Here is a 22,609-nt window from a genome sequence, read left to right as displayed (position 1 = left end):
GCGTATGCTGACATTGCCCTTCCTTATCCCAGTTTGAAAGGGATGGTCCTTAGCTGTACCAACTTCCGCAGCAGTGGCTCGAGTGCCAACACATACAGAAGAGGTGACAGTGGACAGCCCTGACGGATCGAGCATGCGATGTCAAACGGTTCTGATAGGTGGCCGTTTACTTTGACCACTGGACAGGTGCCGCTGTGCATTGCAGCGATCCTGCCTCTGAAAATACGTCCGAAACCGCCTGCTTTCAGGATGGCTTCCAAGTAGCGATGGTCAACCTTATCGAATGCTTTTGAATGATCCAAATTAATCAGAACACCCTCGAAGCCAGCTTTGGTCCCAGCCTTTTCTTTGATGTATCGCATAAGGTGGAGGTAGTCGTGGATAGACCTGCTCGGGAGTGCGCACATTTGCACTTCTCCGACTTGGCTATCGATGACAAGCGCCAGCCTTTTCGCTAATAAATACCTCTTAAAGCAACTGGAAATCCTCTGCAAGATTGATGTCTTTCACCAAACAGCTTTATTGGGCATAGTGCACATCTTAAGAAAAGTGTTATATGTCTGAGGTTCTTGTTGTGACTTGACGGATGACTAAAGACTCCGGTGCATATATTACTTACACTATGTTACGAAGGAATAACAATAATAATAATAATCCTTTCTACCATAGGTGCAAAGCCTGAAATTTGGGGGAGGAGATACGTCGATTGCAGGACTCAACTGGTAATTTAATTTATCGACCCTGAAGGGATAAAAGGCAAAGTCGAACATGGTGGAACTTGAACTCAGAAAGTGAAGACAGACAGAATGCCGTTAAGCATACCGCCTTGCGTGCTAACGATTTTGCCAGTTTGCCGCCAATAATGATAATAATATCCATGAAAAAATTTAACGTAGCATGTAAAACTGCAATTTCAATTTTAAAATAATGAAAGCAAAAAGAGGAAAATAATAATTGTTTTTCTAAAGTTAACTCTAAATTACCTAACGCTAAAACCTATCCTTGACTAATCCTAATATGCTTCTACGTAATTTTAAGGTGAAAGAAAATTGCCCTCAGCCAGCTATTGCCGATAGCCAACGTTGTAACATAGACTCTAACTATATTGTTAAATCACATATTTTCAAAGGTATTACTTGCACTGTCACTAATTTTTTAATGGTGCTCTTAAAATTCTCAAATTCGTTGACTAATATATGTTCAATTTGAAGGCTAAGGCTAAAATCCTTCCGTATGGCTAGGAATGGTCAATTATAAAATCTGCAAAACCAATGTGGAAGGAAATATTACAGTTTATGAACATGTGAAATTTTAGAGATATCGATAGTTCAACCAGATCGTTTCTTAAAAAATATATGAAATTATAATAAATTGTCATCTACATTTTATTTTTAATGATGTTAAACAAAGAGATAAAAATATCAAAAGAAAGTTAATTTGCATTCCATGAAATATTCCATGAAATATCACGGAATGGGTTAAAACATTTAAATATTATTTGAGTCAATCTTAAGCTTCTATATAACTGATGAGATTTGAGATTAACATACAAACGGTGCAGGCGTATCTGTGTAGTTGGAAGCTTACTTCCCAACCTCATGGTTCTAAATTCAGTCCCAATGTATGAGGGCAACTCAAAGTCGTGGCCCGTGGACCGGTGCCGGTCCACGAGCCATCGGCTACCGGTATGCTGCGTGTTTCCAAAAAAGAAAGAAACATTATAAAATGCTTATTAAATGCTTATGTAATAGTGTATTATTTGTTTACAAAAAAGGCGGCGAGCTGGCAGGAACGTTGGCATACCGGGCGAAATGCTCGGCATAAATATATGCACATGTATATATCTATGTGTCTGTGTTTGTCTCCCCATCTCCGCTTGACAAACGGTGTCGGTGTGCTTACCTTCCCGTAAATAAGTGGCTCGGCAAAGAGACTGATAAGATAAGTACTAGGCTTAAAAGTAAGTCCTGGTGTCGATTTGTTTGACTAACGCCATTCAAGGCAGTGCTCGAGCATGGCCACATTCGAATGAGTGAAGCTAATTAAAGAATAAAGGAATAAGAGAATAATGTGTGTGTGTTTTTGTGTCTGTGTTTCTCCCCTACACATCCTGTGTTGGTTTATTTACCTCCCCGTAACTTAGTGGTTCAGCAAAACGAGTAGGATAGAATAAGTACCAGGTTTAAAACAAATAAAGTACTGAGGTCGCATCATTCGACTAAACGTTCTTCAAGGCGGTGCCCGAGAATGGCCACAGATAAAAGATAAGCACGTATAATATAGATATGTATTTGTGACTATATCTCACCTCTTATTTCTATTTTCATACATATGTGTAAACGTATATATACGTACATGTATGTATATATATATATATATATATATATATATATATATATATATATATATATATATATAATGTTTTCTACTCTAAGCAAGAGGCTCGAAATTTTGGGGAGGGGCCAGTCTATTAGATCGACCCCAGTACGCAATTTATCGACCCAGAAAGGATGAAAGACAAAATCGACCTCGGCGGAATTTGAGCTCAGAACGTAAAGACAGACGAAATACCGCTAAGCATTTCGCCCGGAGTGCTAATGTTTCTGCCAGCTCGCCACCTTATCTATATAGTCTAATATAATAATGAGCATAGTGTTTTTATATATTTGTATATATATATTTGTCCAAAATCACGCTGGACGCGGAGGAAGAGAGAAAATAGTAATTCAGTGAAGGAGAAGTAGTGAGAGATGTAGTGAAAGAAAGTGACAACAATGACAGAAAGGAAGGAGTGATAGATGAATAGGGAAGGAAGGGGTGAAAAAACATCAGTGTTTCAACTCTGTGTGAGTATATAGGTTTGTGTGTGTGCGTGTAGAAGGGAAGTGTGTGAATGTTTCTGTCTGATTATTGTGTCTTATTTTGTACCTTATTTATATATAAAATACAACAATTAGCCCGCATCATTGATGGCACGTAGTCAGCTAATATATATATATATATATATATATATATATATATAATGGATAAGAAATAGTGGTACAACGATGCACCGATGTTTGCTGGAAATAGCAGTCAATAACATTGGTGCTTCGCTGTAGCACTATTTCTTATGTCTTATTCTAACTGCTTGAGACTTGGATGTTGAAGCTTCGTAGAAAGAGATCCTCTGAAACTCTTAACAACGGGTTGTTGTCCGCTCTCACTAAATTTACCGGAGTAAGTGAAAACGAGGACACTGAGAAGTGAAATGATAATAATAAGAAGAAGAAGAAGAATATATATATATACCAATAAGAATGTATACCGCACAAGTGCAACGGACTTCTGCAGAATGTGTGGGAACTTATATATGCATGCATATTCGTATGTATGCTTGTATACGTATTAGTTTGTATACACACACACATATGCAGACATAGATGTGTGCATATGCGTATTTATTTATGTATGTGTGTACGTGCGATGCCTGAGCGGTGAAATGTCTTACAAGACACACGAAACGAATCGGGGAAATTGGAATCCACCCTCAGATATAAAAGAAAATATTCAACCATAACCAACAACTGGTCCAATAAATAGCCCATGCATAGCTTAAAAATCCCTCCCATTTGTCAGATCCCCATAGAATACAGTAACCCCTCCTTCATGGTGTGCATGGAGTAACAGTTCAATAAAAAAAAAGACCTACTGACACATTATCATGTAATTAGATATGATAATGACCGGTGTAATCAAGCCAGCATATGCTAAATGTGATTAATTAGTAAACATATTTAGCACAATGAATTTGTCAATGCTTTATTGCCGACTTGAGAAAGGGCTGGGCACATCATTAAATAGTCGCAACACTCCCTATTAGAGCCGAAATATTTAGACTCTACAGTGAAATTAAGTTACATTTAATATTTTAGGATACTCGAAGGCAGCGAGGTGGCAGAATCGTTAGCACGCCGGGAGAAATGCTTAGCGACATTTCATCCGTTTTTATGTTCTGAGTTCAAATTCCACCGGGGTCGAGTTTACCTTTCATCCTTTCGGGGGTCGATAAAAAGAGTGCCAGAATGAACACTTGAGTCGCTGTAGTCAACTTACCTCTCCATCGAACTTGCTGGCCTTGTGCCCCAATTCGAAACTAATATTATAAGATATTCAATTGTGCCAAGACAGTTTGGTACGTGTTATTTGAATATAACTAGATAGGTTTCGTCGTTCATTTTTGGAGTTTTAGAACTTGAATTTTTGAGTTTTAAAACAGTTTGAATTGTCTTAATTTATTTTTATCAACGGTAACATAGATTGCATGAAGCATTGATAAATGTACATGTTGTTAATTACTAAGCAATGTAAGTTATAAAGATTAATCTTACATGTCGGTGGCTTGTATTTTTACTTGGTTATCATCAAACTATGTTATCAATTTTTATAACTAACATTATGTTGACTTTAAAAAAATAATAATAGACATAATTTATTTCTATATTTTATCAAAATTGGACGGTAAAATATACCATTTCTTATTGATCAACCGTAAGCTAGCAGCAGACCTGATTCAGCTGTCTTATGCCCGAATACGTTAAAACCGTCATTATCTCGATCTTCTCTTTACAGATTTTGGGCATCGATATGTTTTCCATTTTTAAAAATGTTAGATTATGATTTGAAAATTTAACTGCTCTTTCGACCAAGAAGAGACAAATCAACATAAGAATCTCTATGTGACCTCTCGAAACGCTAGAAGTAGCAGTCAAATTGCCATCAAATTATATTGTATTATCTTAGAAAAAGAACAAATTTGTCACTCAAATTCTCTGATCTTTGGATCTTATCTTTATATATATATATATATATATATATATATATATATATATATATATACAGTACTGAAGACACGACTCTTCTAGTTTTATATTAGTCTGTGTGAGTGTGTGTGTGTGTGCATGCACGTGCGTGTATAACATATATGATAAACAGTAGTCTATATCATTGGCTCCTTACCACACCACTATAGATAGATAGATAGATAGGTAGATAGGTAGATAGAAAATTTCATACTTTCATATGAGATCCTTGCAGCTTGTTTGGAACTTGGAACAGTAACACTCGTACATTATTTACATTATTCACATTTGACGGATATTTGTCCTCATCTTGTTTACTGTTAACACGTTTCAGCTGATATACTCTCTAGCCTTCATCAGGTGTCTTGGGGAAATTTCGAATCTGGGTTCTCATTCCTAAGGTATTTTTCGATGTTATTATTATTATTATTATTATTATTATTATTATTATTATACAGGTCAAATAATAATAATATCGAAAAATACCTTAGGAATGAGATCCCAGGTTCGAAATTTCTCCAAGACACTATCCTATCGATATATCTTCCACAAAGCAAGTCATATACCACAGATGTGAATAGGTTCTGTTAAGTAAATAAAAAAGCGGGAATTCAAGTATATTTACTTTAGAAGTGTGTAGACGCACCATGTTTTCAGACATTTTAAATATGCTGTAATATATTTTTGGCATCTGTCGGTTAAATAACGGACTGAAGATTTTATGCTGTAGACACCATATTTCACTCCACATTTCAGACTCTGTAATTATTCTCGTAATCAATTTTGGTCCTCTAGACGGATAATTTGACCTAGCCACCGGCAAGATTTCAATCCCGAGACAGAATTTCAGAACAACGCACAAAGAATTGGATATGATACTGCAAGACGCTCTAAAACATTTCGCCAGTACACCGACATCTCTTACGGAAATGTTGCAACTTTATTCCGTCTTTTAAAATTAAATGTGTTTTTATCCTTTACTTGTTTCAGTCATTTGATTTCGGCCATGCTGGGGGACTGCCTTTGATATTAGTCGAACAAATCGACCCAAGGACTTATTTTTAAAGCCTAGTACTTATTCTATCGGTCTTTTATTCTTTCATTCGTTTCAGTCATTTGACTGCGGCCATGCTGGGGCACCGCCTTTAGTCGAACAAATCGACCCCCAGGACTTATACTTTATAAGCCAGGTACTTATTTTATCCGTTTCTGTTGCAGAACCGCTGAGTTACGGGGATGCAAAGACACCAGCGTCGGTTGTCAAGCGATGGTGGGAGGACAGATACACAAATACATACATGCGTGTGTGTGTGCGTAGCAAATGAAAGACAGAAGATGGAATATACGAGAATTTTGTTTTATTATTCATTATATATACATATATATATATTTATCTTATAACTTGGTTTAAGAAGCGACAAAATTTAGATAATCATCCTATTGTTATGATTTACATTAACATAATAAATACATATAACACAATAAATACACCAAGACAAGGAACATATCAATATATTATTTAGAATGGAAATAACAAATACATGAGGTAACAATATACGTGAAAAGGACAAATAAATAAATAAATAAATAAAGAGTGATATATCGATTAAAAATCGTATTCAATTTAAGATTTAAAAGCGTTGAATTAAGGATTAAAAGTTGGTAGTGAGAAATCTTGATGATGGATTTAATTTTAGAGGAGTTACAAAGAAATGTTTATAGAGGGTTATAACGCCATATATGAAGTAATTCGACGATCGTTTCTGGGGTCCATTAGTCAACAAGTTAGGAATCCTTTAGTTTCACACTGATAATGTCCCCTTTATCAGGAATAAGTAAATAGATAATTAAGTTTGAAGAAATGTAAGAGAAAAGAAAATTTTAGGTTACATTATGTTAGTTGTCGGCTATTCTATCTGATACTAACTCTTTTACGATGATACACGCTTATATACGAAAGGAAATTTCTACTGTAGGATGATAGGAGAATTTTTTTTAAACGATGATGATGATGATGAAGGAGAGAGAAGAAAAGAACAGTAGCGGCAAGGACGCATAATTGTCAGTAAGATATCGGAATAAGGAAATAAGAGGATAAAAGAGAAAAGTATAGAGCAACAATATTATGTAAAATACCAGTTTGATGGCGATTCTACATGAAATAATTTTATTCCATGTCTTTTCTTTTTGTATATGCACTATGCTAAGGAATCCATTTATCAGCCTCTCTCCCCCACTTCGTCTATCTATCTATCTATCTATCTATACATATATGTATATACGTATATATATAAATATATATATAAATATATATATATATATACATATTTGTACATACACACACACACACTCATATATATATATATATATATATATATATATATATATATATATATATATATCACTTTATCTCTCTATATCGTTCTCTGTCTCTCTGTCTCTCTCTCTTTCTTTGGTTCTCCCTTTCTTTATCTTACACTTTCTTTATACATGCACCACAAACACACACTCACACACACATGTATCTGTTATATCTGACAAGTATTCACAAATATACACTCATATTCACATGCACACACATTCTTTCTCTCCTTCTCTCTCACACACACACACACACACATATACATACACAGACACTCACGCGCACACACACGTATATAATCTTGTGTGTTATCTACTACTTAAATATGATCTCTGTTGTACATACAAGAAATCCTCGACGTCATCATCATCATCATCCTCATGATAGTCATCATCATCATCATCATCATCCTCATGATAGTCATCATCATCATCATCCTTATGATAGTCATCATCATCATCATCATTCTGATCATCATCATTATCTTCATGCTATTTGTCTGTCTTGCCATTTTTATTCGCTATCATCATTATTTCTTGAGTTAGCCAATTAAGGCGTGTTATTGGAATCATTAATTGCAGTGATGCAATTATTGCAAAATACCAGCAAGCTAATTCTTTAGTAGAAAATTAGAAAGAAAAATATAACGCAATAGGAAAATTGTCCTCGTTTATATGTTATTATCATCATCATAATCATCATCATCATCATCTTCTTCTTCTTCTTCATCATCAGTATCATCATCGTCATGGTAGTCATCATCATCATTATCATCATAATCATTATGTCATTATTTTAATATCTATTTCCGTTTTTCTTTTTTTTCTTCTTCCTTATTATTCAGTAATTCTTCCTTTAGTCATTATATATTCCTAAAACACTTGGAGGTTTACGTCTCTTCTGCTTTCTGTACGAACTCACTTTCCTATTGTATTGGTCTGACGGAAAGGTCCGTTCGTTTTGTTTTGTTTTTTTAAGCGAAAATAAGACAGAAATTTTAAACGCAAAGCGATTCACTCAATCAACCGTTTCGTTCCAATATTTTCTGCTCTTTTCTAGGCAGATCTATTATCTTCTGCTCAAAAAATTTCGTCTTTACTGGCGAAAAATATCCCTTGTCAAATTTTACTTTCTCTTCAGATTTGAAGGTCTATCCACTCAATGAATTTTGAAAAGATCGAAGCAGTTGCAAATCTAAAGGCAAATATGGAGGGTGCGATAAAACTTCTCAATCAAGACCCTGTAATTTCTGCCTCATCTCCAGAGAAGCGTGCGGTCTGACATTGTCATGATGAAGTACGAGGCCTTTACGATTAAAAAGTACTGGACGCTTCTGGTCGATCACCGTGTTTAATTTGCTCAGCTTGTCACAGTAAACATCCTAATTGATGGTTCCCTCCGTGAGAAGAAGCAATGAAAGATGACACCCTTCGAATCCCACCAAACTGAAAGTATAACCGAATTCATGTGAACTCCTGCTTTGGAGATTGCTTTTGGTGGTTCGCCGTGCTTCCTCCATTATCGTTTCTGCTTCACATTGTTATAGACGATCTGTTTCGTCTCCTCTTGACAATCTCTTCAAAAGATTATGGCTTTCTTCGTTTCTACAACGAATCTCTGATGGAAATCCGTAGTATGAGGTTAGCGTCATTAAACAGCGACAGCTGACGTAACATACATAATGAAGATGGTTTTCAACATTCGATTTTGATAGCTGGGAAATATCTGCAATCATTCTGATGGTAAAACAGGGATTGGTGTCGCAGTTAGCCTCAGTTGGCCGGACAAAGCGAGATACATCTTGAACTAAAATATTTCCCGGTCGAAATCTTGTAAACCACTTCTGGTATGCCCTTTCTGTAACAGCGGTTGACAATGTTCATTTTGATCTCCATTTACAGGGTGATCACAAGCAGACGAAATACAACCTGTCTCGTCGCAAGTTCGCGCTGAAACACCAAGTATCTAACGAGTACTTATGCGCAAGGGACAGATTGAAGTTTACTTTTTAGAGTGCTTGAAGTTCAGAGTCTGCAAAAACAGAACAGACTTTTTGACCAACCTAATAGTTATAGCTTTATTTGATTCACTTCGATTAGACATTCTGGGAACTTCTCAACGTGGTGTTGATATAGATTTTATGGCTGTTATTTTAGCAGTCGTTGCTATTAAAGCTGTTGTTGCTATGTTCTAGGTTCATTATTTAGTGTCTTTATTTTTGTATGTCTCCTAAAAATGTTTTCTTTATATCTTCGGATCACCGTTACTTTCTTAAACTATATATATGTGTGCGTATATCTGTGCATGTGAGTGTGTCAGTTTCTTTGTACGTGGACGTGTGTGTGTGTGTGTGTGTGTGTGTGTGTGTGTGTGTGTGTGTGTGTATGTTGGTGTTTGTGTACCTATGTCCACTTCTTCAGTAACTGGGTTTCATTCTTGGTTCTCAACCACCACCACCACCACCACTACTACTACTACTACTACTACGAACTACTGCTACTGCCACTGCTGCTGCAATTACAACCACTACTAATTTATATCTAGCTCATGCAACTTTACAAAAGTGAATACTCCTTATAGACATGCACACACGCATACACACACACACACACACACACACACATTCACACACGCACATACACATGCATACATTATGCAAAATCGGACTCGTACAGGCGTGCAACCACACATATAAACACACACATAAATTTGTGCGTGTAATATATATATATATATATATATATATATATATATATATATATATATATATATATATATATATATATACACACACACACGAACTCACATACATACACACACTCGCGTATACAAGGATGTAGCTTTATATTCATTCTCTTCTTTTTGTAATAATTTAGTTTTATTTTATTTTCTTTCTTTCTTTCTTTGTTTCTTTCTCGTGTTTAAAACTGTACCGAATTCCAAACGATATACTTTACAATTCCAAATTGGGCTTAATTACGAACTTGATAATTTCTATCTGAATTATCGCGGGAGCCTGAAAAAGAAATAAAATCTTATATTCATTAAGCTGTGGAAATGTATTGATTGTTAGCTTTATATTTTCCACATCAAATTTCCATTAATAAATACGAAAGATAGAAAGAGATATAGAGAGAGAAACAGAGAAAGATAAAGAGAGAGACTGTGTGTGTGTGTATGTGTGTGAAGAAAAAGTGAACTGAGATAATTACGTTTTAAAAATTATATATCCGTTAGTGATTTTGGTGGTTTATAAAATACAGGTGCAACGTAGGTGTAGAAGTTGTGTGTGTGTGTTCATGTGTGTGTTTCAAATAAAGAAATGCATGCATAAGCACACAAATGTTAGTCTATACACACATATAGGAACATACATATATATAAATACACACATGTGTGAATTACACACATATACTCACACACAGTCTTATAGATTTTTACAACAAAGTATTACAACAAATCTTTATACACACACACATACACACACATATATATATGTATACTTATATATACATATATACACACACACATACACGAATGTACATGCATATAGATAGATAGATAGATAGATAGATATACATACGTACATACACACACATGTATGTACTTATTTTCATAAACACCCACTCACACATCTATGCATATATATTGTATAATTGAATATTTATGCTGGAATTATATATAAATGTGTGTGTGTGTGTGTGAATGTTTGTTTATGCGATGTATATATGTGTATATGTCTTAGTGTGTATGCAGTCAAAATAGAGGGGGAGGAATGGAGAGGAATTGGAGGATGGTGTGTGTCTTGACTGAATGAACACAAATTCCCTACCGACAGTACTATCACCACCACCACCACTACCACCACCGAGACCGACACCATCACCACCACCACCACCACCGCTACCGCCACCACCACACGTACTGCCACACCCCATCTAAACAAGGCCAGGCAAATGAAGACGAGAGCTAATTAAAGCGGCAAAACGTTCTGCTAATGAAAAGCAAAATAGGAAGCGGTGAGAGGTAGGTTGAGGGAGAGAGCAGAGTCGTAAATAACGAACGAACAAAAGTAAAATAAAGAAAAAAAGAAAACAACACCAAAAGCAATAAAACAGGCAAAGAAATAAACAAATAAATGTATAATATGAATCAAAACAAAAAAAAAACACGATAATGAAATCAAATAATAGAAGATAAAGAAAGTAAAAAATTATAGCAAGAAACATCATCGTGTATTCATAGTTTGATATTGTAATGATAATGACGATAATGATGTTGATGATGAAAATTGTAATAAGAATGAGGAGAACAACAACAACAACTATAACATGATGATAATACCAACAACAACAATAACAGTAAGTTACCGATTATAGCAAACAGAACAACAACGTCGACTAGGACAGCACCAACAAGAGCAACGGTAGCGATAGTATAAACAACTGCAACACCTTGACGAAAATAACAATGGAAGTTAACAATCACAACAACAGCAACAATAAACAATCATAACAATAAATTCAGGACAATAACGCCAACAATAAAACGAAGAATGACGACGGAAATATCGACGGTTGCAACAACGCTGCCAACAATAACGACAACTGAAAGATAACAACTTAGAAGAACAACTGCAAAAACAACAACAACAATAACGACGACAACAACAACAAAAACAACGCCAACAACAAAAACAACGCCAACAACAAAAAACATTAACACAATGAAAAACATCAACAACAGCGGTAATGATTGTAACTGAGATTATTTAGCTAATGACGAATGCGGTCGTTATAATGAATTCTACTAAACAGTTTCAAGCGACGAAAGAAAACAATAGTAAAAAATATTAGTGAGAATAACACGAGTAATGTCAATAAGGACTAAAGACTAAAACTACTTCAGGTTCGTTAAAAGTATTCTGGAATTAGTATACCAAAACAACAACAAATGCATCTATTGTTTTTTTTTTGTTGTTTTTTTGTTCAAAATTCAATACAAAATCTGAAGAAAATAAAAAAAAAACAAGACCTAACAATAATTGTTTCTAACGTGGGCAGAAAGTCTGAAATTTAAGGAGAGGTATATGAATTATATCGACCCGAATTTCTGACTGGTAATATATCTTAATTTAGATTTCAGCTCACATCTTGTCTAGGTCACTTTCTGCCTGTCATCCCTCTGGTGTTGACAAAATAAAGCACAACACTCGGGTTGATGCAATCGACGTAGTCCCTCTCCTCAAATTGCTGGCGTGTACCTAAATTAGAAACCGTAGTTCTTACATCATAGTCTTACTATCACTTTATATAGCTAGAATGTACTAGATTTTACTTAAAGTTCCGTAGCCTATGTCATGACAATGGTGTTGGTGAAATGGCAGAAAGCAATGACCACTCAGTTCATTGTGCAATACTCTAATCAGTGGGAAATACATTCCTCCTGCATGAAGAATGTTTTAGAGACATACATTCACGCATGTATTACAAACACTATCACATCTTTATAGTGCCAACAATCGATGTACGAGTGTGTCCGTGTATTTGTAGTATTTTACTCGTGCGTTCGTGTTCTTGTGTATGAGTTTTGCATGTGATTCTTTTGTGTTGCTGTGTGATTGTATATAAGTGTGTGTGTGTGTGTGTATCAGGGGTGGGGAAGTGTGTCTCTGAATATATTTAATGTATTTAAACATAGTTTTTTTTTTCCTAACTGACCAAGAATTCATTCTTTTCTTTTCTTGTCGTTTCAGGACCGGCATCCATTCACGAACATCTCCTTGGATGTATTACCACCATCCTGTAGCAAACTTAGCACGGTAAACGGTCCGGGAATTATGGAAGAAACTGTTGGAAAAGGATTTCAACCATGGAAGCGAGAAAACTGTTCTGTTGACAGCACGGCTACCTCTCCATATGTGTCACCATTAGTGACACCTCTCAGTAATACAAGTACAGACTTGATCTATTCCAGAAATAATGCTTTGGCACCTTGTTCAGGTACATACACCAGTGACATATGCTGTCCAACCACGGCAACATTTAGTCATGCAGAAGGCGACTACTCATCCGCTTGGATGCACAAATTAAATGATGATAATGCACTGGGTGCCTCCAGCTTCCAAAGTATATATCATCGTGTGTCCCAGATCCGTAGTCATCAACCTGACTCTCTGACGCTACATTTACCTGGCAGCCGAAGCCACAATCTGGGACATGAAAACACATCAGTGGTAAATTCCACCTCAGCTTGGTGGGACCTGCAAAAATCTCCCTCGAAATGGTTATCAGAAGACGCTAACAAAGCGGGCCGTATTTGCGGACAAATTGCCACTGGCTATCCCACTAGCAATTTGATGACTCTCGGAACAAAGTCAAACTATCTTACTCCTGCTCAAAGTATTCTTCCAGACACGTACAAATCAATAGTCTCCTCTCGTTACGAGATTGGTTCTACAAATGTGACGTCATACCTGAGCCCGTCTCGTATATCTGGTATCAGTAACAACCGTTCCCAGAAAAGATATTCGGGTCGTGGTAGTTGCGATTGCCCAAACTGTCAAGAAGCCGATCGTCTAGGACCAGCCGGCGAGCACCTACGCAAAAATAATGTGCATAGTTGTCATGTTCCTGGATGCGGCAAGGTATACAACAAGACGTCCCACCTGAAGGCCCATCTCCGCTGGCATACGGGTGAGCGTCCATTCATTTGTAACTGGTTGTTCTGTGGCAAAAGGTTCACCCGCTCCGACGAGTTGCAGCGCCATCAGAGAACACATACAGGAGAGAAAAGGTTTGCGTGTCCCGTGTGTGACAAGCGTTTTCTAAGGAGCGACCATCTTAGCAAGCATGTGAAAACGCATAATGCAAATGATGGTAGGAAGTCAGCTGGCAGTGATTCTGGGACCAATGCAGCTGACGGAAACGCCAGTAACGGTAGCTCTGCGGCAGTAAAAACTGATTAAAAAGTTTCAATACTGTAAAAAGAAAATTATAATAATTATAATAATAATTAAGAAGTAAACGGAAACTTCAAGATGATAAAAATCGAAATAAGAAAACAAAAGAAAAAGTAAACAAACTAAAACAAACAAAAATATAAAACAATGGAAAATCAAACGAGATCTTAAAACATTCGTTAAAGCTCGAGAAAACGTTTCAAAATATTTCTCTGTGGGAGCAAATAGAAGTTGTGTGAATGGTAAATATTAATAATAATTAAAATTATAATAACCATAATCATAATAATGATGATTTCTTTATTAATAATAATGATTGCTTTAATAAAATAACAACAATAATAATAATAACTTTAATAAACGTGGAAATGACAATGAGAAAGGGTGGGTGGGAAGTTGATATAAGACAGAAATTAAACACTAAGGGAGGAAGGGAAAATTTTATGGAACTTGAAAAAAAATTGCTGATTAATACATTAAAAGAAATACAACAACAACAACAATCACAACAACAACAACAATCACAACACCAACAACAACAACACTGAAGGAGACCATCAACAGCATTAAGAGCTTTTGAAAGCTATAAACATAAAAAATAGGGAAACAAATAATAAAAGAAAAAAATATTGCAAATAAGTACTGGAAAATGGAATTGATAACTGTCAAACAGTCAATCAGCCAAACTGAAAATCGAGAAAAATAGAAACCCTTAAAAAAATTATGAAAAGTGAAAAACGATAACAAAAGAGGAAAAAAAACCAGGACACACACACACACAAAACATACACATACACATCCATATATATATATATATATATATATACACACACATATATATATATATATACATATATATATATATATATATATATATATATATATATATATACGCACGCTCACTCCTACACATACACACACACACAGTAGCGAGGCACAGGAGGGACATAGCTCGAAAGTCTGCTTGCTTGTTGTTGTGTCTTTTTAACAGCAATTCTTACGGTAAGAGGGGGAAATGGTAAAAAATCGCTAAAAAAACAAAAAACAGAACGGAAATAATTAAAGAGACAAACATGCTAAATTCCGCTGCCGAAGATGAACACACGAATGCACACTCTCACACAAATAGGCATACATATACACACTTGCATGCTTGTATACATACATACCTACATACATGCACACATACATATAAACATAAATATTTGATGCATATATATATATATATACATATATATATATATATATATATATATATATATATATATATATATATAACTAGATAGAGATGTATTTATGTATATGTGTGTATATATATATATATATATATATATATATATATATATATATATATATATGAATGTGTATATATATATATATATATATATATATATATATACATATATCTACAAATATGTATAGGTATATGTGTATATATATATATATATATATATATATATATATATATATATATAAGCATGTGTATGGTAGACGGACAATTGTGACAACATTACAGCATTACATTTGCATATAACATTTACATTTATATATTTGCATTGCAACAATCATAACAATTTCATCGTCTCCAAAAAACATCAACAGTAACAACAATAATAAAAAGACTGATAAATTAAACTCGCAATAATAATAATAATAATAATAATAATAATAATGATTATTGATGAAGAAAGTTGATAAAGATTGCTTAGAATAAAATTCAATATTGATAACGATTGAAGTTATGTGTGTGTGTGTGTGTGCATACAGGTATGTATGTATGTATGTACACACACAAATAAATAGAGAAATTATAAAATCAATGAAGAAGTGGTATGGAAATATCAAAGCAACTGAATTTGTTTGTTTTGTTTAATTTTCTTTTCTTTTTTATTTTTGTGTGTGTGTGTATATAAGTTTGTGTGTGTCGAACAATTTTCTTCTGTTAAGAAATTTTTTTATATCAATAGAAAATTGCATTATAACAGAAAAGTGAATAAATAAATAAATAAACCAATAATAATAGATAATAGATAATGATAATGATAATAGCCTGATATTAGGATTTTGTTGTAACCCGATGTTTGGATTTTTTCTTTTCCAACAGTCTAATCTGTTGTGTGTATATGAAAATAAGAATAATAATCCTATAATATTAGAAAGTGAAAGTATTTCACTCTATTTCAGCAAATTAAGTAACTGCAATTTTTTAATATGGCGGATGGATGACAAATTTAGTGGAGGGTTTCATAAAATACCTCTAGGTATTTGGTTACGTCCCTGTACGTTCTCTGGGTATATTCGAAATCTGGCTCCCATTTACTTTGGCATTTGTTTTTTTCGGAAATCGTTAAATTAAGCTACCAATCGATAAAATAATTATTGGAAACAATATAATTTGACTATATTTTATTAGCAACTACACCAGCATATCCACAGTCCCTTTCCTGAAATTGATAAAATATTAACAACCACCGCATTAGCAACAAGTAAAAGGAAATACACTTAAGCTCCAAACTTTGATCGCTTAAATAATCAAGAATTTTTAAACAAACTATATTGTTATATGATTTGACATTATTCATATTAGTTGTGTTCCTATTAACAATATTAAGGTGTCGAAAGGCGGCGAGCTAACAGAAACGTTAGCACACCGGGCGAAATGCTTTGCAGTATTTCGTCTGTCTTTACGTTCTGAGTTCAAATTCCACCGAAGTCGACTTTGCCTTTCATCCTTTCGGGGACGATAAATTAAGTACCGGTTACGTACTGGAGTCGATATAATTGACTGGCCCCTTCCTCCAATATTTTGGGCCTTGTGACTAGAGTAGAAAAGAATATTAAGGCATCGAGCTGGCAGAATCATAAGGGCTTCGTTGAAAATACCTCTCAGTAGCTGTCTCTGCTCTTTGCATTCTCAGTTCAAATCTTGCCTAAGTTGACATTGCATTTCATCTTTTTGAAGTTTATTAAATAACATACAAGTTGTATACTAGGGTCGATAGCGTCGATTTACTCTCTCCCTTCAAAATTGCTGGCCTTGTACCTAAATCAGGTATCATTATTATTATTAAGGTAGATAAGGAGGCGAGTTGGCAGAATCGTTAGCAAACTAGGCAAAATGCTTCGCAGCATTTCGTCTGTCTTTACGTTCTGAGTTTAAATTCTGCCGAGAACCACTTTACCTTTCATCCTTTCGGGGTCGATAAATTAAGTAACAGTGAAACACTGGGTCTATGTAATCAACTAGTCTCCGTCACCAAAGTTTCAAGTCTTGTGCCTTGAGCTGAAATGATTATTATTGATGTTAGGAAGTTGGTGAGCTTGTTGAATCGTTAGTTCGCGGACAAAATTCTTAGCAGGTTTTCTTCTGTCTTTACGTTCTGAGTTCAAATTCCGCCGAGGTCAACTTTACCTTTTATCGTTCTGGGGTGATAAAATTAATAGCAATTGAGAACTCGGGTCGATGTAATCGATTACTCTCCTTACCCTAAATAGTTCGGACCTTGTGCGTATAAGAGAAAGGATTATTAGTAAGAAAGGCAAGCTGAGGGAATTGTTAAAGCGACGAAAAAATGCCATGAATTGTTTGCTCTGGCTCTTTACGTCCTGAATTCATCTCCCACAGATGTCAGCCTTGTATTTCATTCTTTCGAGGTCGATATAATAAATTACTAGTTTAAGAAATGGCGTCGATGTTATCGACTACTCTTCTCCCTTCAAAATTACTGGCTTTGTGCCAAATATTGGAAAGAATTATTATTTTTCATATGGTAAATCGACAGAATCGTTATAGCATCGGACGAAATGCTTAGCAGCACAACGTCCGACTCTTTATACACTAAGTTCAGATACAATATAGGTTAACTTTATCTTCTATTCTTTCGGGGGTTGTTAAAATAAAGTAAGAGTCAAATACTGCGGTTCGAAGTAGTCGATATACCCTTTCTCCCTTGAACTGCTGGCCTTGTGCCAAAATTACAAAAAAAAATTACTAAAGCGATGAACTGACAAAATATTGTCAGCGCGCCGAGAAATGCTTTCTACATTCTCAAATCCCGAGTTCAAATCCCGATGAGGTCAACTTTGCCATTCGGGATGCTTTAAATAAAGTACCAGTCCAGTACTGGAACGATGGCATCGACTAATCTCCTTCCCTAAAATTTGCTGTGCTTGTCTTTAAAACAGAAACTGCTACTGTTACTACTCTAAAGTTAGTGGTTGATAGGAATGGCTGAGCCGGACAAAAAAAACCTTGCGATATTTTTTCCATCTCCGTATGTTATGAGTTCAAATCTTGCTGATGTCAATTTAGCAATTCATTCCATGGGAGTTGATAAAGTATTAGTCAAGTACTGGCGTCGATATTATCGACAATCAACTCCACCACAATTGATAGCTTTATATTAAGGTCAGTGAATATCAGAACTGATAGAGGTATGGACAAATCTCTTACGGTATTTAGTAATGCCTCTTTAACTTCTGAGTTCAAATCACACTGAGCTAAACTTTGCCTTTCTTCTTTCCGAGTTCGATAAAGTAAATATGCATCATCCTTCCACAAGTAAATATGAGCTCTGTATTAATTGGTTAATTTTAAGATAGTCGACATATTTAAAAAGGCGTCAGATAAAATTTGTTGCTGCTTTAGTTTACAGGCGTTTTCCATTGTGAGTTTAGTCACACAGTGGTAGACTTCACTATTCACTTGTCAAGTTTGACATATAATAGATATATAACAACCAGTCATTAAATAGAAACAATGTAAGTGATGGTACACCAATGTCCAGCCCCCAAATATCTGACCTTGTTGCTGTTGTAGAAAAAAAATACTATTAATATTATTCTTGTGACCAAGGCGATGAGTTGACAGAATTGTTAGCACGCCGGACAAAATGCTTAGCAGCACTTCGTCCGTCCGTACATTCTGAGTTCAAATCTCGCAGACGTCGACTTAACCGTTCCTCCTTTTGGGGTCGATAATATAAGCACCAGTTAAACACTGGGGTCGATGTAATCGATTTTATCTTCCCCCGAAATTCCTGGCATTGGGACTATAGTAGAAAGGAATATTATTTTTGTGACCAAGACGGCAACCTGGCAGAATCATTAGCGCGTCGGATGAAATGCTAGGCGGCATTTCTTCTGTTTGCTCTGTGTTCAAATTCCGTGGAGATCGACTTTGTTTTTCAGCCTTCCGGGTACGATGATAAAAGTACCAAGTACACACTGGTATCGTTGTAATCGACAAGCACCGCTCCCAAATCTCAGGCCTTGTGTCTATAGAAAAAAGGATTAGTATATTACTGTGACGCAGGCAACGAGCTGGCAGAAATGTTCGCGCGTGGAAGAAACTACTTAAAGGGGTTTCTTCTTGCTCTTTACGTTCTGATTTCAAATCCCACCCAGATCGGCTTTGCCTTTCATCCTTCTAGGGCCGTTAAAATAAATACCAGTTTAGCACGTGGGTCAATGCAATCTACTTACCCCTCCACCTAAAATTGCTGGCCTTGTGCCAAAATTTGAAACCGTTATTATTATTGTGACTGTTGTTGTTTGCAAAAATATTTAAACTAAGTATGTTTTTAATGTTTTTTAAAACGATTATTATTTTTTCTTTTTCTTTTTTTTTTTCGTTTTCAAGCTAAAAAATATCTTTGGTCACCATGACAGACTGACAACAAAATAAGACAGAATTACAGACCACACATGCACGACAACAACTACAACAAAATTACAACAACGACAACACATTGAGTAAAACAACACAGAAAAAAAAAACAAGTATAAAAAAAAACAATAGTTGATATCTAAAACAAATAAAAAGAACAGTAAATGAAAAAAAATATTTCTAAAAGAAAAATAAATCAAACGAAATGTAAAAGAAAGTAAAAAAAAATAAATAAAGTGGAATTTAACTCCAGTCCTGACGGAAAAAAAAGCAGGATAAAAGAAAGGACAATAAGAAGCAACTAAAAAAAACATGAACAATTATATACAAAATCGAAGTTCAGTCCTGACGGAAAAAAAGCAGGATAAAAGAAAAGACAATAAGAAGCAACTAAAAAAAAAACATGAACAATTATATACAAAATCGAAGTTATGAATAAACCAGTAAATAAATGAATACACCATGAAGGAATATCCTATGAAAATATGTTTTGTCTTATTTTATTTTGCTCTTCTGCTTTTTTTTTTAATTTTCTAATTCTGATTTCTTTTCCATATTATGCGCACATTTCTATCCCTTCTCGGGTGAAACGTTAATCATAATAATTATTTCTACTTTTTTTTTATTAGTTTTTGCACACACACACATATACGTACATATATGCGTACTTATATATATATATATATATATAAGTACATATACGCGTATGTGTGTGTGTATGTAAAACTCAATTCTAGGATTCAATGTAAAATAAATTTATGTACTTTAAATTGAAATTATGAAAAAGTTACACGCTGATGTTTCTCTTTCATGTATTATTTTTTTCCCTCTTCAGTATTTGCACTTATACAGAATGAACACACACACACACATATATAACATGTGGCTGTGAGGTAAGAAGCTTTCTTCTCAAACACATGGTTCCCTGTTCAGTGGCACCTTGGTCAAGTGCCTTCTACTGTCGCCTAAGAATGACCAAAGCCTTGTGAGTGGATTTGATAGACGAAAGCTGAAAGAAGGCCGTCGTGTATATATATATATATATATATATATATATATATATATATATATATATATTGATAGAAAAGACAACGAAAGGAAGAAAGAGATCTCGATATTATGTAAATAGAGGAATTTATCTGTAAATAATATGTGACACTTATTCGGTAGCCATGATAAATCTCCGAGTTTCGAATGCCGAGGCGGAAACCCACTCCGCCATCTCTTTAGTTATCTGGCCATTGAAAATTCCTATGAAAATGGCGGCGTGGGTTTCCGCCCCGGCATCCGAAACTCGGAGTTTTATCATGGCTACTGAATAAGTGTCACATATTTTTACACATATATATTTATATATATATATATATATATATATATATATATATACATATACGCAATGAACAGCGAATTCTGTTTTACGGATCACGTCTCGTGATACCAGAACGTATCCAGATTGCGTGCCGTAGTTGTAAAGGCGTGAAGCCTAGTATATAGGGTGCTCGGTACATGATCATGAGTGAAGGGTTCAACTTCAGGAAAGAGCAGTAGACTGTGTCCTTAAGTGAGGCACATCTTCTCCCGTTGCTGTATGTATTCTGCAGCAAATAAGGACTACCTAGACGCTGGTGCAGCCATCCCGGCTCTCTCTTTCTATTTCTACCCTTATCTTTCTCCATCTACCGACCACATGGATGGTGTGCTGCAGTGTCAGAGGCGGAAGGTCTGAGAGTAAATCCATGATTACACACGGTTACCTATACACCTAAAACAATTAGTAAAAGCTCAGTACCTGTCACCAAATCATATGTACTCGCGACTCATCACTGGGTGGACTACCTTATACTTGCAGAGATAATGCGATATTGATTCCAAATTTTGACACGAAGATATCAGCTTCGGGGTGAAGAAGTAATTTAATTATACCGACTCCAGTTTTCAACTGGCACTTATTTCATTCTTTACCACTCTAGGCACAAAGTCTGAAATTTTGGGGGAGGTGCCAGTCGATTATATCGACTCCAGTACGCAACTGGTACTTAATTTATCGACCACGAAAGGAAGAAAGGCAAAGTCGAGCTCTGCAGAATTTGAACTCAGAACATAAAGACAGACGAAATAACGCTAAGACGAAATAACGCTAATGTTTCTGCTAGTTCGCCGCCTTAAGTATTCCTTTCTACTCTAAGCACAAGGCCCAGTATTTTTGGGGAGGGGGCCAGTCGATTAGATCGATTCTAGTAAGCAACTGGTACTTAATTTATCGAGCCCGAAAGAATAAAAGGCATAGCCGACATCGGCGGAATTTGAACTCAGAATGAAAAGAGTGCCGAAATACCAACCATGTTTACTTGGCGTGTAAACGATTCTGCCAAACTGAATGATCAATGCAAATATTAATAAACTGTGTATTAGTGAATGACTGATATTAATTTTTCCTCGCCGTAAAGGTTTATTTCTTTAGGTTTAAAATTTTCTCTGTTGTAAATATGTCAAAATGATAAATACACACACAGACACATATATCATATGTATGTGTGTATGATGTGTCTATACAAACATACATACATACATACATACGTATATGCATATATATATATATACGTATATGCATATATATATATATATATATATATATATATATATACGTATATGCATATATATATATATATATATATATATATATATATATATACGTATATGCATATATATATATATATATATATATATATATACGTATATGCATATATATATATATATATATATATATATACGTATAT

At 35.0% G+C, this 22,609-nt stretch overlaps 1 protein-coding gene across 15 annotated transcripts in view; it reads left to right on the top strand.

The window, feature by feature from the left end:
* Window positions 1-20,316, top strand: part of LOC106874941 (transcription factor Sp9) — a 358,324-nt gene extending 338,008 nt beyond the window's left edge. For 12 of the 15 annotated variants that reach the window (XM_089347901.1, XM_089347910.1, XM_089347909.1 and 9 more), the window contains one exon: window positions 12,959-14,309. In XM_089347901.1, the coding sequence (XP_089204027.1) occupies window positions 12,959-14,170 (1,212 nt within the window). In that variant the 3' untranslated portion in view covers window positions 14,171-14,309. Of the gene's footprint in view, window positions 1-12,958; window positions 14,407-19,805 lie in introns of those variants that run through there. The other 3 variants (XM_089347900.1, XM_089347902.1, XM_089347899.1) reach the window with 1 other exon arrangement.
* Window positions 20,317-22,609: the final 2,293 nt, after the last annotated feature.

The sequence above is a fragment of the Octopus bimaculoides genome, chromosome 2 (assembly GCF_046866305.1).
Source record: "Octopus bimaculoides isolate indiv1 chromosome 2, ASM4686630v1, whole genome shotgun sequence".
Taxonomy (NCBI): domain Eukaryota; kingdom Metazoa; phylum Mollusca; class Cephalopoda; order Octopoda; family Octopodidae; genus Octopus; species Octopus bimaculoides.
The sequence above is the reverse complement of the archived record's forward strand: the minus strand, read 5'-3'. Positions and strand labels throughout refer to the sequence as shown.